The following is a 27,375-nucleotide window of genomic DNA, read 5'->3' as shown; positions in this document are numbered from 1 at the left end:
CACTGGTGTCTCAACACGCAGCCCTGGTGCCTAATTTTAACTCAGTGGTTCTTATGGGGGTGGGGACCTTTGGCAATGTCTGGAGGCATTTTTTTGTCAGACCTGGGAGGCTCCTAAGGGCATTTAGCAGGTGGAGGTCACAATTACTACCAAATGTCCTACAACAAGCAAAGCCAGCCCAAAATGTCAGTAGTACTGAGGTTGAGAAACCCTGTAATCTGGCTTTAAAGCCTGGTCCCTCAGCTGCTTTTACTTTGAAGGACTCCCAGCGTGATGACTACTAGGGAGCAGGCTTTGGTGAAGGTGGTCAGAGATGTCTCAGCATGGGGGTGGAAAGAGGCTCTGGGAGGCACACCTCCTACTTGCACATCTGTCCAGTTAGTAGGCACATGCAGTGAAATCACAGAGGCACAAAACCACTCATCGCATCGACACTTGAAAGAACAGAAGGCTGGAAACTACCTAAGTGTCCATCCACTGGGAGCAGGTTAAATAAATAAGCTACAGTAAAGCCATACAATGGGACACGATGCAGCCAAAAAACAGAAAGAAGAAGTGTGTTTGTTTTTATTATTAGCGTGGAACTATCACCAAATATACTCTGAGAAGTGGGAAATAAAAAAACATGGATAGTTTATACATGGATAGTTAAACATGGATAGTATCTACCATTATATAAAAATGGAAGAAAGTATATACGGGCATTTGTGTTTAATGTATAGACTATTTCTGGAAAAATACATAAGATAATATCGATATCAACATACTGGAGGCCTCCAATGAAGAGAACTGAGAGTCTGGGAGAGAGGGGAGGAGGGGGATGCTTAGTTATTACTTATATATTTTTCTGTTTTTTAAATGTTATACTGTGTACATATATTATCTATTCAAAATTAAATAACTTTTTAGTAAAGTAGAAAAAAAAAAACGTAATAAAATGGAGATGACGGTGAGCCCCCTGCTCCAAGAGGAAGAAAAATACCTTGAACTTGATTCCAGGAGTGAGAGTGCCATGGGAAATCTTTACCCTCAGGCCAGCTGCTGCCCACTTGTACCCAGGCACTGTCAGGTGATGCTCAGAGAATCAGAAACTTGTTTCAGTAAGAGCCTGAGTAAAACAGAAGAATGACAGACCCACTATCAGTGGCTGAAGAAAATTCATAAATGAATGCCTAACAAAATCCCAAAGAAATACCATTAAAATTTGGGGCCCTACGGTTCTTTCGTGATGACAAATAACTGACAAGGCTCGGGTCATTCCTCCTGTCCCCGTACAAACACTTCTAAGAGCCTCTGAGGATCCCGGCCCTTCTATTTAAAAGCTTCTCACATCATCAGCAACTCACCTGGGTAAAGGAGCTGGGGCAGGGCCCCTTCCAGCCCTGGACCCCACCAGTTCAAATGACCCCTTTCCTGGGGCAACCCTGGTGCAGAGCCGGCAGACGCACTCCAAAACCCAACCTGCCCAGAGGGGGTTCAATCTGAGGGCCAATGCCACGGAGGGGACTTCCGCCAGCTTTAAAAGGAGAAGGCTGGTGACCGCTGACACCAAAGTAGCCTCACAAGAGAAGACCACAACAGGAGGGCACAGGGGCCTCAGGGGCTGTGCTGGGGCAGCCGCTGGTCACCTGCCCTCCCACCTTCCCTCAAGCCATCTCCGCCCTCCCCTGTCCTCACTCACCTCTTTCAGAAGTTTCACTTGCTCACCACCCCCCATTCAGACCTCAGCATAGCCTCTACAAGTCCTCAAGTCCTCAACTCTGACCCTCTGTTGACAGTGGTTCCTCTGTCTTGGTAAGTGGTGTTCAACAGGTTCCAGTGTTTGTCTCCCTGACTACAGTGCGAACACCCCAGGGGGAGGGAGTTATCCGTGTGTTTGTGTTTCCTCCTCTCCCATTGGTACCGATACAGGGCTCAGTCTGCAGGGAGTAGTCACTCTCGGCCTTGTTGGCTCTCCTGAGGGGAGAGAAGGAAACTCACTTCCCCCCAGTTCCATCATGTTTGCTAAGTGCCAGACTACGTGAAAATTACTGAAGAGAAATGGTGTCTCTCATGTCCCTCCGGCCAGAATGCCACCCAGGAGCCCGAATGACCCTTTGATAAGCTAAGTCAACTGCTGTCACTCCCTGGCTACCCATCTCTCTCTGAATAGCACCTAGAGCCCTGACTCAGGCCCGGGAGGCTCTGCACCAACTGGGCCCTGCTCCTCCCCGGCCCCCTCTCCCACCGCTCTCCGGGGTCGAGGAGCCCACACCCTGCCTCAGAGCTCCTGTGCTGGCTCTTCCCTCTCCCTGGAATGCTTTTCCATGCAGCTGGTCCCATCGATGCACGCGGGGCCCTGCTCCAACAGCTCTCCTTCCCCACCCCTTCTAAAATGGCACCCTTTCAGTACCCAGCCCCTTTCACCTGCCCCTCCAGATCCGTTCGCTCACCACTTCTCCACCCTGCACAGGGCCCTGGGAGGCTGGCCGCTCTGCCTGCAGGGACAGGCCCCACACACCCTCTGGCTTCCATTCAGCAGAGAACAGACAGGATCCCGGAAGGTGGGAGGGGGCAGGAGGCCAGGCCATTAATCCCCAGACCGGACTGGCTCTCTCCCTGCAGGGTGGCTGCCGCCCACTGGCCCCTCAATGGCCACAGCCTCAGCTCTTAGCAGAAGGGTCTCACCTCGGCTTCTCTCCAGGTTCTAGTAACTGCTCCCTCCCCTCCCTGTCACTCACCCAGGTCTGGTACCTATGCTGTGCTCCCCTATACCTTGCCCACACCTTTGGAGGTGATCCCTTTATTAAACTTTCCTCAAATTACCCAGCTTGAATATACTGTGGCTTTTCTTTCAGGCCCCCAATTCACCACCCATTACATGCCTATGGTTTGTGAGCTGTCTGGCCCCCAAATAGACCAGAAGGTCAGAGAATACAGTGGCTTAGTTATCCTCTGCTGCATCCCAACGTCTGACTCGGCGCCTGCGCACAGTAGCTCAATAAGTATTTGTTGAATGAGTGAATGAAGAAGGGAGGGACTGAGGTCATCTGGAGAGAGGATGTAGAGGCTGGAAGGACAGGCAAGATTTTAGGAGGCGATGGGGAGGAAGAGCACAAATGAAGGCACAGGAGGCAGTGGTGATGAGGACGCCGCCTCCCCTCAAGGCATAAAGACCTCTGTTTCTGTCCTTCTTAGCGCTTCACAGTCTGATGATTTTGGTCTTTGTTTTCTCTGTATGTCTTCCCACTAGAATGGATTCCCTGGGGGCAGGGGCCATGTCTGTCTCGTTCACTATGGTATCCTTAGAGCTTGGCACAGTTCCTGACATACATAGAAGGCACTAGATCCATACTTGTCAGATGAAGGAAAGATGTATGAGTTATCCAAAAGAAATGGTGAATTGGTAGAGGACCTGGAAAGCCGGGTTGGGCAGTTTGGAAGTCGCGTGGAGAGCAGTAGGGATGAACTACAAGTCCTAGTGCGGGGCTGGGGGTCGGGGGACAAAGGTGGAGCTTATAGGAAGACGAGCCATTGTTACAGAGTCATTATTCATAAACCACGCAAAACTCTTCAAGGAATGAATAACAGTGATTAGCAGCCTCACCGTCACGCTCTCCGTAACTGGTTCCGTTTCTAGCTCCCTTCCCAGAGACCGTGTGGGTGTGCGGTGGAAGCCACTCTGCACACAGTAGTGTCAATGCCTTTGAGGAACAGAATCATGCGGTCTCGAAGCAAGAGTGTGACAGGTAAAAAGCATGGACTTGAGCAGGATGCCTGGGGGCAGGACCGCAGCTCTGCTCCTCAGCAGCCAAGCGGACTGAGGTGTTTCTGAACTCCTGGGTCTCCAGGTCCTCAACTGCAAGTGGGGACAGTAAGAACATTGAGGTAATTGTGAGGATTAAATGAGTCAATATGTGTAAGACACTTAGAACAGTGACTGGCACGGGTTAAGTTCTCAATTAGTATTAGTTTGTGTATAATTTTAAAAACAACAGAAAAGAAAAAAGAGAAGTCTGGCAATGGAATAACGTTGTCGTTTATAAGGCACAGGTACAGACGTTCTCATTAAATCCTCCTGATGAGGTATCATCACTATTCATTTTATGGAAGCTGGTTTGGACGCTTAAGGATTTGCCCTAGATCTCAACAGCTGGTAGGTTGTGGTCGGGCCATAGGTACAAATGTCACCGAGTCCTGTTTTATTGAACCACATGCCTCTAAGTTGAGCGACTTCAGGATTCCACAAAAACAAAGCCCAGGAAAGCCAGTTCCTTTTACACTTGTCCCCCCACCCCCGGCCCCCTGCCCCCAAAGCCAGGCCACTTTGTTACTGGTGTTTCAGTTAAATGCACTCATCACCTTTTAACTGCCTCGTGGTTAGAAACAAAGGAAAGGGGCATCCTCGTCCCCATGCCGGAGCTGGGAGGGACTGCTGTACACTTAGGAGATGTGAAAACCCAGTGCAATGTGTGGATCTTACTTTAATCCTGATTCAAACCAGCCAATTATTAAAAAATAAAAACACCTTTGAGACAACTGGAAAAATCTGAATATGAACCGGATACTAGGGGATGTTATAAAATCACTGTTCAGGGGCTTCCCTGGTGGCGCAGTGGTTGAGAATCTGCCTGCTAATGCAGGGGACACGGGTTCGAGCCCTGGTCTGGGAAGATCCCACATGCCGCAGAGCAACTAGGCCCGTGAGCCACAGCTACTGAACCTGCGTGTCTGGAGCTTGTGCTCCGCAACAAGAGAGGCCGTGATAGTGAGAGGCCCGCACACCACGATGAAGAGTGGCCCCCGCTTGCCACAACTAGAGAAAGCCATCACGCAGAAACGAAGACCCAACACAGCCAAAAATAAAAAAAAAATAAATAAATAAATAAATAAGCTGAGCTCTCTGAATTAAAAAAAAAAATCACTGTTCATTTGTTAAGTGTGATATTGATACGGTGATTATGTTAAAAAAAGAAAGTCTTAATCAACCCACACAAATATGCCCTCCATACAAAAACCTAATTTTTGACAAAGGTACAAACATCGTTCAATGGAAGAAGGGTAACTTTTGATCAAGGGTGCTGGATCAATTCGACATCCTCAGGCAAAATAGTGAACTCAACCTAAACCCCAACCTTATAAAAAAATTTACTCAAGGGAATTCCCTGGTGGTCCTGGACTCCATGCTTCCACTGCAGGGGCCCGGGTTTGATTCCTGGTCAGGGAACTAAGATCCCTCAAGCAGCTCGGCCAAAAAAAACCAAACCAAACAAACAAAAAAAACCCAAAAACCTTAAAAAAAAATTACTCAAACTAGATCAAGGCCTAAAACATAAAACATACATCTATAAAAATATTAGAAAAAATACAGAAAAAGATCTGCAGGACGTAGGGCTCAACCCAAAAACACAATCCATAAAAGAAAAAATAAATTGTATTTCATCAAAATTAGAAACTACCGCTCTGCAAAAGATCCCTGTGAAGATAATGAAAAGACCAGCTTGTAGAGAAAGTATTTGCAAACCACACGTCTGACAAAGTTCTTGTATCTAGAATATATAAAGAAATCTAAAAACAAAGAAGCAATCCAGTTAGAAAATGGACAAAAGATTTAAATGGATAATTAACCAAAGAGGATACACAGACAGCAAAAAAGCACACGAAAAGAAGTTCAACATTTAGGGACTTCACTGGTGGCGCAATGGTTAAGAATCTGCCTGCCAGTGCCATGGACATGGGTTCCATCCCTGGCTGGGGAAGATCCCACATGCTGCAGAGCAACTAAGCCCGTGCACCACAACTACTGAAGCCTGTGTGCTCTAGGGCCCATGCTCCGCAACGAGAAGCCACCACAATGAGAAGCCACCACAATGAGAAGCCCACGCACCTCAGGGGAGAGTAGCCCCCGCTCGCTGCAATTAGAGAAAGCCCAACAAAAACCCAACACAGCCAAAAAAAAAAAAAAGAAAAAAAGATGTTTAACATCTAGCCACTAGGGAAACGCAAATTAAGATCACAGTGAGTATTACCGCACACCTATCAGCATGGCTAAAATTTAAAAAAATGGTAACACCAAATGCTGGCGAAGATGTGGAGAAACTGGCTCACTCGTACACTGCTAGCAGGAACGCAAAATGATACAGCCACTCTGGAAAAGAGTTTCAGTTTCTTTTAAAATGAAACATACAGTTACCACAGGACCCAGCAGTTGCATTCTTGGGCATTTATTCCAGAGAAATGAAAACTTATGTTTACATAAAAACCTATACACAGATGTCTATAGCTGCTTCACTCTTAATAGCCCCAAACTGGAAACAGCCTAGATGTCCCTCCTTGTATGAATGGTTCAACAGACATGGTACATCCATACCTGGGATACTACTCAGCAATAAAAAGAAAGGAACTACTGACACACACAACCACCTGGATGGCTCTCACTCGCTTATGCTAAGTGAAAAAAGCCAACTTCAAAAGGTCACAAACTTTGATTCCATTTATATATTTTTTAAATAAAATTATAGAGATGGAGAACAGAGCAGTGGCTGCCGGGGGTAGGGATGGGGAAGAGGTGAGAGGTGGATGTGGTTATAAGGAGACAGCATGAAGGAACCTTGTGGTTATGGAAATGTTCTGTATATATTTTAATTTTTATTGGAGTATAGTTGATTTACAATGTTGTTAGTTTGTTTTTTTAAATAAGTTTATCTGCTACATTGTTCTTTTTTAAAAATATTTTCTTTATTTTTTTGACCGCGTCGGGTCTTAGTTGCAGCACATGGGATCTTTCATTGCGGTGCGGGCTCTTCGTTGTGGTGTGCAGGCTTCTCTCTAGTTGTGGCGTGCAGGCTCCAGGGCTCATGGGCTCTGTAGTTTGCGGCACGCAGGCTCTCTCGTTGAGGCATGCGAGCTCAGTAGTTGTGGCGCGCGGGCTTAGTTGCCCTGCAGCATGTGTGATCCTAGTTCCCCGACCAGGGATCAAACCCGCATCCCCTGCATTGGAAGGCGGATTCTTAACCACTGGACCACCAGGGAAGTCCCTACAATGTTGTGTTAGTTTCTTCTGTAAAGTGAATCAGTTATACATATACATATATGCACTCTTTTTTAGATTCTTTTCCATATAGGTCATTACAGAGTAATGAGTAGAGTTCCCTGCGCTATACAGTAGGCCTTTATTAGTTACCTATTTTATATACAGTATAGTGTGTATATGTCTCAATCTCCCAATTTATCCCTCCCCCTCACAATGTTCTGTATCTTGATTGTGAATCTACACATGACAAAATTGCATAGAACTACACACACACACACACACACACACACACGAAATGGTGGAATCTGAATAAGCCCTGTGGATTGTACCAATGTCGTTTTCCTGGCTTTCATATTATACTACAGTTATTCAAGATGCTACCAATGAAGGAACTGGTGAAGGGTACATGGGACCTCCCTGAACATTTTTTTTTTAAACATCCTCAATCTATAATTACCTCAAAAAAAACTTTAAAAAGTCTATCAGATGCATAACAACATACTTACAGATTACATGACATAGCTCTTAGATTTGTTTTAAAATATACTCTAGGAATAAAAAATAAAAGAAAAAAAGTAGAAGAAATAGATGAAACAGAAAAGATGTTGATAAGTGTTGAAGTTGGGTGAAGAATACATAGGGAAAGTATATATACTTTCCTCTCTAGTTTTGTGTTTGCAGACTTCCCAAATAAAAAAAGTTTTAGACAGTTGAAAAAGGGTACTCTGTCCAACATAAGGGCTAAGCCTTACTTATTGGTATACAGCTTTACTCACTGCTATAACATTTGCATACAAATTAAGTTCAAAGCTTATAATTCTGTTTCATTTACAAAGTTTTTATTATGACCTTTTATTAAGAGCTCATAAATCACATGCTTAATCTGGCTCTGTTGACTACTTTTTCCCTCCATGATTCCCCCAAAGTTATAAAAAATAAAAACTTATAAATATCCATTGAGGATTATGCACAGTTTTTACACGATAGTCAGGTCAACGTTTCAGGTTGTCCGACCATCTCCCAGTGTCTCATGCAGAACAGAATTACAGCAGCAAGGCCTCTGAAATCTCAACAGCAGAAAGGGCAATTCTTTTCCAAATCCCACCTCATCCCTTAGTGTTACAGCACTCAACAGGTGCTTGTTTGGGATAGTAGCAGGAGGAATTGCTGGGATGACTGCTCCCGGGAGCGGGTGAGAACAGCAAGCCGGGAAAGTTTCAGCCCTGCATCTGCCATGGCTCAAACCTGGAACTATATTTAAACTCAACAGGCCAAGAACCACCAAGAGCCAAATGGCAAGTTCAGAGGGGGTCAGCACAGGCCCGATCTGACTACTTTCAACTGGAAGAGTTTCAGGTCACTACAAACCGGAAAAACTCTTATTTGGTCCAGAGCTGGGGAATCCGATTTTCTCACTCAGTATCCTCTCTTCAGTTGCTGACGAGCAGCACTTTCCTTCCAGCCAGTGGGATGAAATGCTTAGAGAACAGTGAGGCCAGAGGAACATGGAGCCTGCTGTCAAGTCACCAGGTTTTTCGAGTTTTCAAATTCACCAAGAGGACAGAAGGTTAAGAGATGACTGTGGAAGCCGAGTATCAGGAGAGCTCAGCATGGACCTTAGGACACTAACCCAGGATCTCCTCCTTTACCCTGTGTTAAGCTCTAGGTGTCACTGGCATTTCTCTTCCTCCAACTTGGTTTTAAAACCTCTTCCTTTGGAGAACAGTCAAAAGGTATCAGCTTGCCCAGCATCTTTCTTTTTTGGTTTGTAGGTGACATCAAGGATAAAGAGGCAAAGAGGGTGGACAGATTCAGACCTGCAGGCTCTTCTTGGCCCACTTCGGCCATAAGGTGGGCACATGGCCTTCCATCCACGCCAACTTCCAGCAGACCGAACAGGTTTCTCAGCTTTCAGAACATGAGGCTAAGCCCGGCCTTCAAAATCTCATCCCCGCCACCTCCCACCCCCAGCAAATCCTTTTCCTACTGCATAAAACCAGTGATTCCTCCATCAAATCACAGCGTAATATATCCACTGATGTAGGCTCTTGTCAAAGAAAATCTCTTTTCCCAGGATGGGGCAGAACTTGGTTGTTCCCAAGCACACGCTCCACAGAGGGACAGTAAATGATAAACCCCTCAGGAGAGGGCGCTGCCCTGCTTTAGGGAGCTTTCATCAGATGCTGATGAGAGAGTCAGTACTGCCTTTCATTCTACTCCACACGCATCTGCTTATGCCTCCTGACTCCTGCCGGCCCCAGATCGAGGCTGCGATGGGTGGGCCTCCTGTTTCCTACATGTTAAAGGAGGGAAAGTCACCTTCGATCAGCCCGACAGGGCACGTGGAGCCCAGGTGAGGTGAGAAGTAAGGAGGTTCTAGGACGATAAAATAGGTGCCACAAATTGTCAGTCAATAAAAGGGGTCAAGGTATCCTGAAATACAAACTAAGCAAACAGTCTTTCTGGCAGTGAGCAAAGTAGGCAAAGAGCCCTTTCTTTCCTGCCACCTTTCCTGGTCTCCCAGGTTTCAAGGAATCAAGTTCCATGATTATAAACGAAGTCACTGGCTGCTCCTGTGCCCCACGGTATGGCCCGGTTGATTTAAAAAGCCTCATTGTTACCATCGTATCTTCATCAACCCAAACATCCAGTGAAAACAGGTAATCTTAATAGAGAGTTTGCTATTAAAATCATGCCCGGTCACACCCTAGAGCCTCAGCTCGACCCCGAGGCAGCCACCCTCTTCTTCCCTCGAGTGGCTTTAACTCCCCCAGGAGGGTGGCATCCACGTCTCTCTACAAGGCAGGCTTCCTTCTCAGCTCACGAGAGGGACCTAGAAAGAAGAGGAATCCATGGAGCCCGCCTGGTGGGGGCCCCAGCTGCTCTCCTTCTTGTGGGGGAACAACTGCTGGGCTGTGAGGGTTGGTCCCTGGGCTGCAGGATGCTCAACCTCCATGCAACAAAAGGTACATGCGGGAGATGAGGACGGAGAGGAAAGGGGAAAATATTCCCCTCTCACCAGAGTAGCTCTCCCCAAGGTTCAGAACCACTGGTGAGCCTCTCTTTTCTGCCAAGGAGCAGAGAAGACCACCTCGGTCGGCCAGGGAGGCCTCTCTGCACCCTGGCCTCCAACTCACTTCTTCCTGCGGAGCTTGGGTTTCTTCACAGGGCGCAGATAGGGGTTATCGATGATGTTCTCCTCCCCGTTCCGGCTCCCCGACAAGGAAGGGTTCTGCTGCAGGACAGAGGTGTTCTCCTTCTCGGCTCCAGAATCATCCTTTGAGCAAAAGCCGAAATAAAGCAAAATACCAAATGGCATAAGGAAAGAGATCATGCCCACGGTAAGAACTACTGTTAGCATCCCTTCCATTGAGAAATTAGAAGCCCAAGCACCACCTTTTGGCTAATGTGCCTCTCTCTGCCCCAGACGAAAGGAGGCCAGGCAGCGGCTGCTATCAGAGGAAGGCGAGAGCACCAGCTTTGACACAGTGGAGCACAGAACACCAGACCCTGAACCTCTTCAGAAGGCAGGAGCAGGAGTTAGAAGGAACAGAGAGCTGGGAGGGGCAGAGTCAGGGGCTACAATTTAGACGCTTCAGGGAGGAAGCCCAGCCTGTGCGGAGACAAAGAAAAAGAGAAGTGGCTCCCGATGCCCTGCAGGAGTGAGAGGTACAGGACTGAAACAGATCATGTGCATAGGGCACCCCCTGGACCAAAGCTCATGTAAATCATAATCGATTTTCCCGCAAATTCTCAAATATCTGGTACTTGCAACATGGTACAAATGATCATATCCCAGCAGAGGCCAGAAGCTGCTCAAGCCCCAAGAGCTCCCATGAAGGCAAAGCAGCACATGCAGGCACCAACACAGAGCATCCTCCAAAATCTCCGTCTGCAGCCCGTGGATCAGGCCTTTTGCTGTTCGTTTTTTGAGGAAAGTGATTTTGGAGAAAAGCTTATAAGTTTGAATATATTCAATATGATCTCAGTTAAAGATTTTTTAAAAATCACAATGGGATGTAGACATAGAAAACAGTAATATGTTGAAGTTTTACAAACGGCTTCTGGAAATATGGGTGATTGATTCTCCTTTCCTTTTTTACACTCTCTTCTATTTTCCAAGTTCTTTAAAATGAGCAGAAGCTGCAGGCGAAGGGGGTAAAAATCACATGAAGCAGCGCAGGCCCAAGGGGCTGTAAGGGACCAGAAGCAGCTGGTTGGGCTGCGCCCCCTGGTGACAGGCCAACGGTTCTGTCACTGGGATTCCCGTTCTGTAACCTGAGGCAAAAGAGGACTTGACCTTAACCAGGAGATTATGCTGTCAGAAGACAGCGGGACAGTGGACAGATGGCAGGGTCTCCCATAGGGACCACTGGCCTAGGACGGCGGCGCCAGTCTGGGCTCAATGACACTGAAGAAAGCATGACTCTGAGGTTCGGCTGTGTGCCCTCTCACTGTCCAACAGCCCTGTTCTCCCCAGAGACCCAGTTCATTCAGGGCCCCTGTGCCTTCCCTCTCCAACACCCAGTCCGGTGGCACTAGAGTCACTGTGGACCTCCTGGAGGCTCCCTTGAAAGCGAGTACCCCAAGATCAGCCTGGCTGGCTCGTGCCAGACTAGGTGCCGGACACAACGTCTGACCACACCCAGACCTGCCTTGGATACTGGGCTCTGACCTTTCTGAAGTTCTTAACGGCTCGGTTTAGTAGCTCACCCCTACCTCCCTCCTCTCATCTCTCTACAGGAAACGCCCGACCTTCAAAGTTACTGGAAGTTCAACTGTGCCTTAAGTGTTTCCTGAGATGATTAGGGTGGAGGGGACCCAGTCAGGGGTGCCCTGGGATCACTGCTGGAGGCTCCCCCGACTCAGCTCGCTATGCCTCATGAGGCCAGGACTTGGGGCACGAGTCATGGGACAACAGGCTTCTCTTCTCCCAAGGAGAGCTTCTGGAAATGCCACTTTCTTTGCTGTCTTTGGGGACAGGCAGCCTTGAGATGGGGAGGGACAGGAGGAGTAGACAAAAGAAGTAAAGTACTAAAACGACTGAGATTTGTAAAAAAAGGTGGGAGTAGAAAGGTCTGTCAGGAGCGACCTGGGCCTGGAAAGGCCAGACTCAGGGCATGCGTGCACGCCCCTCATGCACCTGCCTCATGCACCCCATGCGCCCTGGGTGACTGCATCCAGCCTCACAGCTTCTACCACCACTTCCACGGCAGCATCCCCCACTTGAACCTCCCCAGCCCTCACCTCTCCCTTGACCTCCAGGCCTGCACGGCCAGTCGCTCAACCACCTGCCATCTCCACCCGGCGGTCAAGCAGGCATCTCGAATTCAACGTGCCTAAAACTGAACCCCGAGCACAAACAGCTTCTCCCACTGTCTTCCCGTCCTGTCCTCCCAGCTGTCCAAGCCCAAAACTCTGCAGTCACTCCTGCTTTCCTTCTTTCTCTGGCATCCCACAACCAATCTGCTGGGAAAACTTCTTGGCGTTATCTTCCAAATACAGGCAGAATCTGACCACTTCCACTATCTCTACCGCGACCCCCCTGGTACGACCCACTAGTGTCTCTTACCCGGATGGACAACGGCCTCCTAACTGGCCTCCCGCCACAGTCCCTCCTCTGCCTGCCCCATTCTCACCAGCACAGCCAGTGCTCCTTGGAGAAGTTCAGACCTGCCTCTCCTCTGCTCCACACCCTCCCAGGACTCCCAGTTCATCCAACGAAAAGACAGTTCTTAAAACTGCTCACAAGGCCCCGCCTGATCTGACCTCTCCCTCCCCTCCCCCAGCCCCACCTTCCTCAGTCACACCTCCACTCTCCTTTGTGCTATTCCCCAGGGCCTTTGCACTGGCTGTTCCTTTTCCAGGACACTCTTCCCCAGATATCCACATGGCTCACTCCCTCACCTCCTTTAAGACTCTGCTCAGACGTCACCTTGTGATGTGTACCCTGAGCACCCTATTTAAAACTGAAACCTCCACCCTTTACCCTGGATCCTCCCCTACTCAGTTTCCCCCCCGTAGCACTTTCATCTTTAACGTACTATATAATGATGTATTTACGTATTACGTCTATGGTCATTCCCCCACTGCCAACACACAGGCTCCCGAGATGCAGCTATTGTCTTTGTTCTGGTCACTGATGTGTCCCAAGCACCCAGAACAGTATCCGGTACTTACCAGGTACTAAACAAATACTTGCTGAGTAAATGAATGGTACAATGTTCAGAAAAGAGTAAAAGTTGAGACACTGGGATTGCCTGCAGAAGTTCAAATGTATGAGAAAATAATCCTCTGATACACCAATTTAAAATGAATAGCCCTGGGACTTCCCTGGCGGTCCAGTGGTTAAGACTCTGCGCTTCCACTGCGGGGGGGCACGGGTTTGATCCTTGGTCAGGGAACTAAGATCCCGCATGCTGCGCAGTGTGGCCAAAAAATAAATAAATAAATAAATAAAATGAATAGCCCCTTCACGTTCCTAGATGGAGTAACCAGAACCAAGTTAAACAAAGTAACTACCTAGCAACAGTCCTTGACAGCTGTGACCTTGATAGATAAAAGAACAATTTAAAACACCAGTTACTGAACTTACCGTAACAATGTCTGTAAATGCTAAAGACAGAAAACCACCTAAACATCCACAGGGGACTGGCTCGCTGAATCCACACAATGGAGCAGGAGGAAGCTATGGGAGGGACGAGGCAGCTCCTCACATACAGCAAGCAACGACCACCGAGATAGCGCCACAAAGAAAGCAAGCGAGGGGAAAGAACTGTTTGTGCTTAAAATAACAATGAAAAGACATCTCTAGAAGGATTCACAAGAGACTGGTGACACTGGTTGCTTTGGAGGAGGGAAAATGGATGACAGGGAACAAGGACAGGTGAAAGACTGTCACGATACATCTTTCCGTACATTCTGAGTCTTAAACATATGATTGTATTTGCCAGTCCAACGAAATAACAAGCCCAACTGACTGTCATAAATTGTTGCTGGAATCCTTTTCTTGAAGTCTTTTTATTTACTTATTTTGTACAGAAGAGCATATGGTCATACAGCAGGGGCAGGGGGGCAGTGGGTGCCATGAGCTGCCATGTGCCAGGCACCTGATATGGATGAGCTCATTTTATCTCAGGCTCCTCACTTCCCCTTGAGGTAGGTGTTCCTACTCCTATTTGTATTTGTGAGGAAACAGACTCAGATGCTGGGTCATGCAGCCAAAGTCACTTAGCTGGAAGGTACCCTGGTCTGGATCTGAGGCCAGGTCAGTGTGACTCCGAGGCTCAGGTCTTTCTACTCTTTGCTGTCTGGCTTGGCCTCTGGGTATCCAGGAGTCCTCAGGCAGTTCCTGGCATCCTTTCAGCCTCGGTTCACTCACCGCCATGACCTCACCTATGTCATTACATTACCCGGAGTTTTAGATAACACATCTGCAAGCCCTTTAGCTGCTTTGTACTTATAAAGGGACGGTGATGTTTGTTTAGAAGACTCCGCCTTCTCATAAGGTGAACCTCATCTTAGTCCGTGACCCAATCACCATATCTCAGACCAAATTAACTGAGTCCAAAACAGAAGTGTAGAATAACAAAGCTCCTCTGCTCTATGTAGAGCCATGGGCTCCCAGCCCTAATTCTGAAAGGAATAATTCAACATTAAAGAAATGTGTGTTCAGGCAAGGGAGACCTTCAGCAAATACTCGAGTCAGCACTGGCACTCTCCACCTGCATCCTGGGGCCTCACACCTCAGAGAACACGAGGAACCCTCAGTCCAGCTACAACCACTGAGCCATCCCTTGCTTAAAAGCCAGGGCCAACCTTAAAAGATGAATGAATGTGGTAACCTGACTCTTAGGGTCCTGTAAGCTTTAAAGGCATTAGAGCTTCAGCAGGTCTGTGACTCTACTTGGCACTTTCTCCCCTGATGCATGAACAAGAGTGGGTCTTATCCTCCTACTTGCCGAGTACAATACATGGTAACCAGAAAAGAACACCCACAAGTTTCGACAAGCACACCTCCCCCCGCCGATCTTTGTCTCTGTGCCCACACATTTTATCTCCTATCCTGGCTCTGAAATGTCCACAATAAGGTTAACCCCTCCTTTCGGGCACTAGATCCCATGCCCTCTCCCTTACCAAAGATCATCATTCCAAAATGTTTCTTTCTCTCCTGCATCAACTTTACCAGATCATTTTCATCAGCATACAAACATCCTGTTATTTCTTTTATCTTAAAAAACAAATAAGGGACATCCCTGGCGGTCCGGTGGTTAGGACTCCACGTTTCCACCGTGGGGGGTCCACGTTCGATCCCTGGTTGGGGAACTAAGATCCCGCAAACTGCAAGGTGCGGCTAAAAAAATCAATACATAAAATTTAAAAATAAAAATAAAAAACAAATAAAAAACAAAACACCTCTCTGACCTCCTTAATTCTTCCCCTTTAGTTACCGTTCCATTTTCTCTCCTTCCCTTCACAGCAGAATTCCTTGAAACCACGGTCTACATTAATGGAACTTTCTGTGATGGTTTAACTGTTCATATCTGCGCTGCCCAGTAGGGTAGCCATGAGCCACAGGTGGCCACTGAAATGTGGCTGGTGTGACCAAGGAACTGAATTTTTTTGTTATTTAATTTACATAAATTTAGACTTAAATAGCTACATGTGGCTACTGGCCACTGTAACGGACAACACAAGTCCACACTCACCGACTCCAGTTCCTCTCTTGTCTTTCTCTTTGAATTCACTTGCTCTCATTCTTCTTGAAATTGCCATTGTCAAGGTCACAAACTACATTCCCATTGCCAAATCTAACGGGCAACATCTCAGTCCTCACATGACTGGAACTAACTGCAGCTTCAGACACAGCTGATCACTCTCTTCTCCCTGAAACACCTTCTTCCCTTGGCCTCTGGGACGCCGCAGCCCCCCGCCCCCGCACCCCCCACCCCGGTTATGCCACCTTTCCCGCTGTGCCTTCTCCATTTCCTTGGCCGGTTCCTCATATCCTCACCCTCTGAACAGCGCAGAGCCCCAGGGCTCAGTCCTGGCACCTCTTCTCTATTTTATCCTCACTCGCCCCCTAGGCACTCACCTGGTCTCGTGGTTTAAACACTATCTACACGCCGAGGACTCCCAGGTTTGCATCTCCTGAGCCCAAGAGCTCCTTGAACTCCAATACGCCTACGCACCTTCCTACCTGACCCCACCACCCGTATGTCTAATAAGCATCTCAAACTTACCTCGTGTAAACCTCTACTCCTGGCTTCCCCCCTACACCTGTTCCACCCAACCGTCTCACCTGTCTTGGCTGAGGGCACTTCCATCTTGCCTGCTGTTCAGGAAAAAACCCTTGCATTTATCTTTGACTCTCTTTCTCTCACATCCACTCCATCAGTCGCTTCTGCTCCGAAAATAATCTAGAATCTGACCAAATAATCTACCTGTGTCTTCACCTCTACCACCATCTCTCAGCTTCTTGCACCAGCCTCCCGACCGGTCTGCTTCTGCCCTCACTCTCTGTAGTCCACCCTCGACCCAGCAACCTCTCCGATCCTGAGACCCTCCTCTGCTCAGCACGTCCAGGGTCTCCCATCGTACTGACAAAAAGCCCAAGTGCTTAGGTACCGTTAAGACCTGACTTCCCCAGGAGCTCTCTGACCTAGTCCCCTGCTCTCCTCCCCACTTTTGCTCATGCCACCCTGGCCACCCTGATGGCCTTGCCGTTCCTCAGCACTACAGCGCCCACCTCAGGGCCTTTGCATCTGCTTTTCCCTCCGTGGGGAATGCTCTACTCCCAGATACATGCGAGCCTTGTTCCCCTTAGGTCTTTACTCACCTGTCACCTTCTCAGTCACCCAATCTAATACCACATCCCGGCCCATACCTACTCCCATCTCCTAATTTCTCACTTTTCCTTAGCTCCATGAGGGCAGGACATTTTGTCTATTTTGCCTCCTGCTAATTCCCTAGCACCTGGCACCTGCCTGACTCTGGCAGGTGCTCATTCAATATTTGTTGAATGAATGAATGGATCCCCGGGACACAGACTTATCCCTCGAGCTAGAGATCGTGTCGCAACTGGATCACCGCGGGCCCATCATGCAAGTCCCTAACATGGGGCCAGAGACCTGAGGTAGGTCCTGTCCAATCCCCAGGGTGATAGGCAGAGAGCAGCACGGGCTACGGCGGGGGGCATGCTGAAGCGGGCAGAAGGCAGGACCCACCGTGTTGATGTGAAGAGGGAGGTTCTCTGTGTCTGTCTGCTCATCCTGCTCCGAGGAATCCGTCTCCTCCATTTGTTGCATCTCCAGCTCAGACGGAAGAAGAGCGGTCAGGTAGGGGATGGTGAAAGGCCTGGCAGCAATCACTGGGGGATTGGAAGAGAGGCCGAGAGCCTTATGACAGATCAGCGAGCAGCACCGAATGACAGTGATGGCTAACACGTGCGAGCACTTACCACAGGCCAGGCAGTGTCCTACAGGCGTTACATGTTATCTTTAATTCTCGCCTCCACCCTATTAAGTAAGTACAATTATCAACCCCATTTTACAGATGGGGAACCTGAGGCCCGGAGAGGTTATGTGACCTCCTCAAGCACACCGGAAGTGGTGGAGTGGGATTTGAACTCAGGCAATGTGACTTCACAGCCTACTTTTACCAAGTACCACTAAAATCAGAGAGAACTGGGGCTGAATCCTAGCAAAGCATCAGCTTAGTGATCTTATACCCAAGGTCAGTTAACCCCCCAGCCTCATTACTAGAGCAGGGATATGGATCCCTTCAACCTGAAGGACTCAAGTCCCGATGGCGGACTTGAGAACTCTCTGCATGGAAGTATATCCACTGAGCTAGAGGGCACTTCAGGTAAATGAGTGACCCAATTCCTCCAAAAAGCACTGAGGCTGAGTAGGAGAAATCACTGGTTAAATAAATAAATAAATAAATAAATAAATAAATAAAAAGAAAGTCTCTGTGCATACTTCCATGGTAGAATGTCATTATCAGGAGACACTCGAAGATTATTTTTAACGTGGCTCAGATGTGGGGTCCTGCAGACAGAAAGAGCTGGGTTTGAATGCTATCTACTCTCCGTGTGACCTTGGGCAAATTATTTCATTTCTCTTCTCTACAAGCCTTGGCTCTTGGAATGGTGGAAGTAACAGTTCCTAACTCAGAGGCTCACTCGAGGAGTTCATGAGATAACGGAGGGAAAGTGAGTAGCACAGTGTCTGGACTTAATAACTTAGCCGCTGTGGTTCCGGGGCGAGGCACACAGCGAGAATCCAACAGGAGCTTGCTGACTGAATGAATCATCTAAACCAATTTCCCTCACTCCCCTTTGGAAACACTGAGGCCTGTGGAGAGGAAGGAACTTGGTCACATGATGAAATGATAGTGCTGAGATGAGGAATTATATGGTAGCCCTGTGAGAGGACGTCGTGAAGGCAAAGCCTGGCAGAGGTTCTTTAACTGCCCTGCCCCCTGACACCAGGGTCCTTCTACCACCAGGGCTGCCCCTTCTGCTAAATGAGCCTCTCTGATGCCTGGGGCTCAGTCACCCTCAAGGTAACCTCAACCCAATGCACTTCAAGTGCCCAATCCCAACAGAGCCCATTACTGTTTTGGAGTCATCAGTTAGGGACAGGCCCTTAAGACCTAGAAAAAGGAGCCAGAAATGAAGAACAAGTTCCACCCAAGACAAGGACAAAGCTTATTCGTTTCTTCTAACGACACTGAGAGAGAGGGAAGATGGGGCGATGATCTCAGAGGACAAGCCAGGGTCCACAGAGGGGAGACACTCACAGGGAAACGTGCTGACGTCATCTTTGAAAAGACTCTGGGTCTCGCCGGTCTTGGCCATAAAACGGGTGAGTGCCCGCTCCACGTCTCGTCTCTGGGATGCGGCCTTCTCCCGCAGGACCTGATAGTCTGACACGGGCTCACGGTACGTCTAAAGGGAGAACAGCAAAGACACTAGAGAAATACCAATGACTACACTGCTCTCCTCGGGTTCCTGCCTTGCTGTTGCTCTGTCCTCCCATCCTTTAAATGACCCCTACCGTCACTGAGAGCAGAGATCCCCAAGGGCGGTGGAAGGGCAGAAAGAAACAATATAACTATGATTAACATTTACTTTGAATCTTAAAAGTTAAGAAACATACGAACATTTACATTTACGTGATTGATCCCGGGCCTTCATTTAGCTCCAGCGACAGCTGGACTCAGGCATAAGAGACACATCCTGAAGGGAGAGTGGGAATTCCACCCTCACACACCTGCCGGGGAAGCCCTGCCGGAGACCACCCAGGGGCCCTCAGTGTAACATGACAACAGAATTTTCTGACATGTTTAAAATCTTCCCAAGATGAAGAATTTAACAGGATTCTGAATACACTGGTTCAAAACATGAAAATGCAAGATCTTACAATTATTTTTAAGACAACTGCTTGACATTTAAAAAGTTGGAAATTTAATAGGAAAATTTTAACATAAGTCTTCAAATAATTGGTAGATGAGAATGAAACAAATTAGTTTTATGATTTATTAAGGGCAGCCTAAGATCCCACCTATCTTTGTACTGTACCTTTTTCAACTATGAGAGCTGTTAAAGTATCAAAATAAACTGAACTTAGAACCAGACCTCCTACTTCGTATTCCACCAAGTATTAAACCAAGATTTCAAAAAATACAAAAGCTGAGGCTATAACGTGGCTGCCACTAAAAAGAAGCACCAGTTTCCTGAACCTTTAATAAGGGTCAGATGATCTTTCATCGTACATTGTTTTAGTACTGTGTTACATTACAACATTCATGTAAATGAGCAAACAAATACTGAAGCATGTGCTTAATACTGTACTGACAGAGATATGCTACAAAAGAGTTAGAGACTGCTGTGGGTTGAATTATAGCCCCCTAAAAAAAAGACATGTGGAAGGCCTAATCCCCAGGATCCCAGAATATGATCTCATTTGGAAATAGGGTCATTTCAAGATGTAATCAGTTAACATGAGGTCATATGAGTAGGGTGGTAAGAATCCGACATGACTGGTGTCCTTATAAGAAATGGCCACGTGAAGACGGAGATACAGAGAGAGGGCCGTGTGAAGAGGAAGACTGGAGTGATGCATCTACAAGCCAAGGGGCGCCACGAACTGCCTAGAAACCACCTGAGGCTGGGCAAAGGTTTCACAGGGAGCCTGCCGACACCTTGATTTTGGACTTCTAGCCTCTGGAACTACAAGACAATACATTTCTGTTGTTCTAAGGCACCGAGTTTGTGGCACTTTGTTACAGCAGCCCTAGGACACTAATACAGAAAATCCTGGTCAAGAGCAATGGCTGTGTTGCAATGGTGGATGACCACCTGCTCCTTTCCCCCCGTATCCTGAGGTGTGGAAAAATCTCCTGGAGGACTTGCCCCAACCCTGCATCGTGGCCACATTTGCACCAGGACGCAGTGTGGAGGTGGGGACACAGGAAGCGAGTAGAAGAGCCTCTGGGGACTCCTATGCACACTGTACCTTCCCGAGGGAAGGTGAAATTGCTAGAAGGCAAATTGGAACACGGAGGACATGTTCGGAGGACATCTGAACTAAGGAGGACAACTAGACTTGCCCCATACAGACCCAGAGCTCACAGTTATGATAAGTTCCATTTCGTATTACCAAGTTTTATTTTTTGGGTTTTTTTTGGGGGCCCACACCATGCAGCTTGTGGGATCTTAGTTCCCAGACCAGGGATTGAACCCAGGCCCTCAGCAGTGAAAGCACGGAGTCCTAACCACTGGAATGCCAGGGAATTCCCCCAAGTATGTTTTAAGTAACTCTTTCCCTGATTTCAAAAATAACTCTCACCTATTATGGAAAATTTGGAAAACCCAGAAAAGCACACACAAAACAACAGTTACCTACAATCCCACCAAGAATTACTACCAGCATTTTGTGGAATGTGTCTTTTCTCTACGTGGCTAGGTACTTCTGTGTTTGGGTGGGACAGGCAAAACGGTGCCAGCTTCAGTTTCTTTATTAACTATATTTTTGCCAGCAAACTGGAGAAGATAATTCTCCTTTGCCAAATTGTTTTCCAGTGAGGAAAGACATTCTGAGTTCTGAACTACCCTGTGACCAACAAACTTCTGGACTCCAGTCTGACAGCCAGTAGAATGGAGTCTGCTTTTGCATCAGTCACAGCCCCCAGGGTGGCCTTGTCACTCACCGGAGTTTTGATGTAGGTGTGGGGGTCGGGGAACTCGGGAAAATGGCTGGGGATGTGTGGCGGGTGGGGTCGGTTCTGTCCTGCAGTGAGGGCCTTGGGGGTCACCGGCTGATTGGTCACTGGAGCTGCAACAGAGTCACCGGCCGTTACTCTTCCACCCAAGGCCTTGCGCCTCTACCCACACCCTCCTTTTCTCAAAGTAAATGCTGGACCCCAATGTTCTATGCAACAGGCACTTTGTACTTCTACCAATAAAAGGCCTTTAATGGCTTGAGGACCCGAAAAGGTACCTCCGCCCCCCAACAACGCCCAGCACGGCATAACCTGGGGTGACATTCCCATCTACAACAATCTTGCCTGCACGCCTCTTAGGTCGGTGAATGGGGGGGCTGAGACAAGCTAACTACATAAAGAGCAGGCTGAGGACCTAAGGAAGTTAGGTGGGCTGCTAACTCCTTTCAAGAACCCAGGTAACAAAGACAGACACTGAGCCAGGGTAAGTTAAGTGGGGGCCAATGAAAGCAAGAGGGGTTGAAAATGGCACCTTTTACTACCACTTTGAGAGGAGCATCTTAAAACGATGTCAGCCGGACTCCCCTGGTGGTGCAGTGGTTAAGAATCCACCTGCCAATGCAGGGGACGCAGGTTCTATCCCTGGTCCGGGAAGATCCCACATGCCGCGGAGCAACTAAGCCCGGGCACCACAACTACTGAGCCTGCGCTCTAGAGCCTGCGAGCCACAACGACTGAGCCCATGTCGTGCTGCAACTATTGAAGCCCGCGCACGTAGAGCCCGTGCTCTGCAGCAAGAGAAGCCACCGCAATGAGAAGCCCGTGCACCACAACGAAGCGTAGCCCCCGCTCGCCGCAACTAGAGAAAGCCCGTGCACAGTAACGAAGACCCAACGCAGCCAAAAAAAAAAGATGCCAGCCTGAAAAGAGTGATGAAAACAAAATCTAGTGAATTCTCCCCAGGTCCTGCAAACCCAAACTAGTTACTCCAATCAACTCAGTTTATGGCACTCAGTGTATCTAAGGCAGAGATCATCAGACTTTTTGTATAAAGGGAGAGGAAGTAAATATTTTAGGTTTTGCAAGCTGTGCAGCCTGTCACAACTACTTAACTCTGCCATTACTTCATGAAAACAACCATAGATAGTAAGTAAACATGGCTGTGTACCAATAAAAGTTTATTTACAAAAACAGGAGGTGGACCACGTTAGGCCTATAGGCCATAGTTTACTGACCCTTGACCTAAGGAAGAACAAGCACTCTCACATTTTTCAAGTAGCATCGAGATGGTTTACCTTTCTGGTGACTGAACGTCACATCCTAATCCGACTAGCCCAAATAACGATTACATGGTAGGTAGCCCCAAAGAATGGAAGGGAGCCTGCAACGAGGCAGTAGCTACACACCACTCCCTGCCCTACTCAATCAATTCATTCCACCAGCATTAGTTGAGCACTCCTGAGTACCTCAGTTCAGACTCACTTACGGGCAGTGATGACCATCCTCTGAGACCGCTTTGCATAAGCAGGGAGAGTGTCCACATTGAAACCTAAGAAACAGGAGAACAGAAATCACCGCCCAGACCACTGGATACTGAACGTGGAAGGGGAAGTAATACTGTGGTGAAATAGTTTAAACTCCCAACTCAACAGCTTTGCTGCCACTCAAAAGAAGCTCCAGCAGAATCCCTGAAGAGGGAGTTAGGAGGCCTCTTAAAGGGGTTCAGAGGAACCCTCTTTTGATAACTCTCTCAAGCTAAAAGCAAACCAGGAGACTCACGAGGGGATTTAAGAACGCTCAGCAGAGGGGGCTGCCTCCTGGGGACTCCTCTCTCTCTCTCTCTCATGCCTCCAACTCAGCTGCACTGAAGAAACAGAAACTGGAGGTGTACTCACCCATCTCGACAAGGGTGACCACAATATCTGACAGTGTGGGCTGCGTCCTGGCTGTGTGCTCACAGTAAGACTTGGCACTCCTCCCAATTTCTGAAATGTCTAGGAAAGGATCAAAGGCAGAAAGTCTTACTCTCAGTTCCCAAACAGTTAAACATAGAATTGCCATATGAGCCAGCAATTCCACTCCTAGGTATCCACCCAAGTGAAGGGAAAACAGGGACTCAGAGTGCATGATGTTCATAGCAGCACTACTTGTGCATCCATGTTCACAGCAGCACTATTCACAGTAGACAAAAGGTAGAAACAACCCAGTGTCCATCCACAGATGAATGGATACATAAAATGTGGTCTATCCATATAATGGAATATTATTCAGCCTTCAAAAGGAATGACACTCTGATACAAGCTACAACATGAATAAACGTTGAAAATATCATGCTAATGAAATAAGCCAGACAGTCAAATATTTTAAGATTCCACTTATATGAGGTATCTAGAAAAAAAAATTCATAGAGACAAAAAAATTGATTAGGGGTTACCAGGAGCTGGGAGGAACGAAGAATGAGGAGTTACTGTTTATGGATACAGAGTTTCTGTTTAGAATGATGAAAAGTTCCGGAAATGGATAGTGTTGATGGTTGTACAACATTGTGAGTATATTTAACACTACTGAATTGTACACCGAAAAATAATTAAAATGGTAATTTTATGATATGTACATTGTGCCACCAAAAAAAAAAAAAAAAAAAAAAAGTCTTATTATCTGGTTGTCAAGTTTTTGTTTCTTCTACCTGAAGCTGAACCTCTTTTCAGTCATGCTAAACTCCTTCAGCGGAAAGGGGAAGCATGAAGCTGGGCTCCATGAGTGGGTTTCAGAGGTGGATGGGCAGCTCCATGAAAATTCTGAAATTGTGCTGAATTTTACATACAAAAAAGCCTTTTTCTGGGACGGGTCCACAGGTCAAAACCATTTTCATAATAAAACGAGACATTCTTTGATTTTTTTAGTCTCATTCTATCATGCAGTTTTCCAGAGGCTATGTCACCTGTGATGACATCATGGCTCTGCTGGACAATGGAATGTGTGCTTGTGCATTCTTACGTTTTAAAATGTTCTCAGTTTTATTTTCTAATGTGACAAAAATCTCTATATATAAAGCCCATGTATACAAAATTCCTTGGGGTCCTCAATTTAAGAGTCTAATGGGGTTGGAGATGGCTGCTTTAGGAAAATATTTGGTATTTTGAAGTTCCAAACATCAGCTGCAGAGAGTCACGTCAACCCAGATCACGCCCTTCCTGGGGCAGCCCACATCTCGTGACTGATCAAGACCAGACTACAAAGGCAGGGCTTTGGGGGACTGATGTCAGATACTCTGATGGGCAATAATTGCTCCAGAGCGCCCCACTAAGTTGGCCAATTCTTTGTTTGGCCTGTACTGCAGTTCAACTTCTCTCTCTGCCTAAACCTTTCTCTAACTTCCATTCATAGGGTTGATTCCGCCCTCAAACACCTTAAATACCCACAACCCTCATTCCATCCTCCCCTCCCCTCCCCTCCAAAGGCCCAAAGAGGGAAATACAGTGTACATGCACAAGCCTATGTGAGACCATTCCAGGCTCCTAAACCTCAAGATACTTCCTTTTAAAAGTGGGTTTTTTTCTTTTTTCCATTTTCTAAAACTTATTCACTCTCACTCTTTGTGTCACATAATATAGCACTTGATTATATAATGTGTGGCATCTATTTCACAGGAATTAATCCTGACTCTCCAATGAAACTGTAAGTTCTTCGAGCATAGAGAACAAACAGCAATAATAACAGCACCTACAAGTCATCGAGAGCTTACAACGTTCCCAGCTTTGACTGTTTTACATATACATCTCACTTATACTCAAAACTCCAGGAGGTACAAATTATTATCCCTTTTCACAAAGGAGGCAATTGAGGTTCAGGAGGTTTAGTGGTTTACCCAAGCTATTAGGTGGCAGAGTGATGACCTACACCCAGGTCTGATTCTAAAGCCTGTAAGTCACTTAACAATGTTCTTCTTTTTCTTAAATCCTCTCTGACACTATCACAATGCGGGACACAGAACAGATGTTTGGTTGACTCGAAGAAGGCCTATTGTTTCCTGGTACTTACAGCTCTGCAGCATCTCTGTCAATGTTTCCACAGATGCTTTCTCAGCGCTCTCAAACCCTGCCTCTGTCAGCAGGGAGCTCACAACCACTTGCAGGGTTCGCCTTCGGGCCAGATGGTAGTTATCAGCAGGGTTAGTGGACTGTTTACTTCCTGATCTCTGTGAATCAGCAGCCCAGAAAGAGAAAACATTTTCATCCAGAGGACAAGGATGCAATCACAGAGTTCACATACTGCCAATGGCAAGCAAAGGTTCTTCTGCTAAATACTTATTAGTGCTTAATAAGATGTGGTAGTCCCTGATGTTTAGACTTACAGCTCTTGGCCAAATGAATAATAACTGAGCACCCCAGGGGCTCTAAATTCGGAGACAGCCTTTCTGCCTACCTAATACTTACAATTCCAATAACAAAACGGCTGTTTTCTACTTTCTATTTTAGCAGATTATCAGAATATATAGCTGAAGAAACACACACGATGGGATTGAACTCATATCCATCTCCGAGAAAAAAGTGACCTCTCTCTTGTTCCTCCCATCTCCACACCACTTTGCTAACGAGGAAAATTAAAACAACAAACACATGAGGCTAAGTAGAGGACCTACAAGTAGGAAGTATTTTGAAACGGGAATCCCGCCCAACTTTGGCGAGCCAATAAGAAGGCGAACGCGGCCTCGTTGCCCCAATCAGGAGGTGTTCCGGGCTCCCAACCCCCAACAGAGAACGGGCCAATCAGTATACAGGTCCACCAACTCAGGAGGTAACCGCCGAGTCTCGAGAAGGGGGTCACGTACGACCTGGAAGACCCTCCTCCACTCAGAGCTCATGGTGGGGCTGGATTTCTGGGTATAAGATTGTAGCCCAGGCTAGGGGAAAGTTACAGAATGCCCCGACTCTCTCGGCTTCGGCCCCGCGCCTCCCGCCCTTACCGTTCCGGAGCTGCCAGGCCCGGCAGTGGCCGCCGCGTCGGCCATCTTGCTCTGGCGTAATGTGCCTGAGCGCAGGGCAGGATGGGGCTTGTAGTCACGGGGCGGGGAGGAGCGGCGAGGGGGCGGGGCGACACGCGCCCCTCTGGGCTTTCCTAGGCCCAGCGGGGTCGGGAGGGTGTGTTGGGTGACCCCGCTCACTTGGCCTTATGTGAGCGGTGCGTTCAGTAAGCCCCGGAAGTGGTCAGGAAAATGAGCTCTCGGTTTTACACTTATTTTGAAATGAAATCGCTTTTCGTAAAAAGCACATCCCTGGAACACTCCAAAGTTGCCTGATAGCAACCTCTGCCTGGGTTCCGCTGGGTCCCCATCATTTACTCTCTAGGGGAGGGGTCTGGGATTCTGTATTCTTAAAACCTCCAGGTGATTCTTCTGAGCGGGAAATTTCGGGAAACCTTGTTTTGTGCTGGTGGCCCCGCAGCCTACTTGGAACTAGATCCCAACAGCCACCCAGTCCAGGTGTTCCAACGCATCCCGCTGCCTTCTCGCCGTGTATTAATCCGTAGGTATTTGCCGGGCGAGCCGGGAAGCGCCGGCGGCAGGAGGCTGCCCCTTGCCTGCCTTACTCCCAGGCCGTTGCGTCAACGTGGTGCATGTGGTTTTCTGCGGTTCCCTCGCGGGTCAGCCTCTCCGGATGGGAGTCCGTCGTGCACCACGCCTCATGCGTCTCCTTTTGCGGGTGTCTGGCAGGACGCAGGGGCTGGGTTTGAATTCCAGCACTCAGCAGCTGTGGGATTTCGGGCACATTACCTAACCTCACTGTGCCTCGGTTTCCTCTTTTGCGAAACTGGGATGGGATGGATAGCAGGGGGGGAAATGAGCTAATACACTCAAAGGGTCTATCACTGTGCAGACGTAGAGTAGGAGGTCAAGAAGCAGCGCCTAATGTTATTTCCTGAGCGGCGAGTGGATGAGTGGAAAACGCTCACAGGCAGATGTCTGGAAACCTGCGCCGCGCCTGCCCGCGGCGCTCACCTGCGGCTGGAGTGCACCCCCGCCCCTCACCGGGGGAACGTGCAGCGTGATGTGCGGGCTAGGGTCGCTGCGCAGGCTGAGCCGCTGGGAGGAGTCGGGGCCCAAACTTTAGCTGAGCGGAGCACCCAGCCCCTTT

General features: G+C 47.9%; 1 protein-coding gene across 2 annotated transcripts; it reads right to left on the bottom strand.

Moving 5' to 3' along the window:
• Window positions 1-866: 866 nt before the first annotated feature.
• TAF8 (TATA-box binding protein associated factor 8) lies at window positions 867-26,270 on the bottom strand. 2 transcript variants are annotated; one of them, XM_068558719.1, is made up of 9 exons: window positions 26,208-26,270; window positions 25,283-25,439; window positions 23,137-23,235; window positions 22,728-22,790; window positions 21,230-21,354; window positions 18,818-18,965; window positions 17,239-17,381; window positions 10,150-10,289; window positions 7,609-9,845 (listed from the first exon to the last, which is right to left on the bottom strand). In XM_068558719.1, exons 1-9 carry the CDS (start codon window positions 26,250-26,252, stop codon window positions 9,833-9,835), a joined length of 933 nt encoding a protein of 310 aa, XP_068414820.1. In that variant the 5' UTR covers window positions 26,253-26,270; the 3' UTR covers window positions 7,609-9,832. The 2 variants fall into 2 exon arrangements, with proteins under 2 accessions (XP_068414821.1, XP_068414820.1); XM_068558720.1 differs by lacking the exons at window positions 7,609-9,845; window positions 10,150-10,289 and adding an exon at window positions 867-1,108.
• Between the last annotated feature and the right edge of the window lie 1,105 nt (window positions 26,271-27,375).

Source organism: Eschrichtius robustus, chromosome 12 (assembly GCF_028021215.1).
Source record: "Eschrichtius robustus isolate mEscRob2 chromosome 12, mEscRob2.pri, whole genome shotgun sequence".
Taxonomy (NCBI): Eukaryota; Metazoa; Chordata; class Mammalia; order Artiodactyla; family Eschrichtiidae; genus Eschrichtius; species Eschrichtius robustus.
The sequence above is the reverse complement of the archived record's forward strand: the minus strand, read 5'-3'. Positions and strand labels throughout refer to the sequence as shown.

Coding starts and splice junctions, on each gene's coding strand:
- TAF8 (XM_068558719.1), bottom strand. CDS start 26,252: ATGGCCGACGCGGCGGCCACTGCCGGGCCTGGCAGCTCCGGAACG. Junction 25,440..26,207: donor GGCCTGGCAGCTCCGGAACG/GTAAGGGCGGGA, acceptor GCTGATTCACAG/AGATCAGGAAGTAAACAGTC. Junction 17,382..18,817: donor TGACGTCAGCACGTTTCCCT/GTGAGTGTCTCC, acceptor CCAATCCCCCAG/TGATTGCTGCCAGGCCTTTC.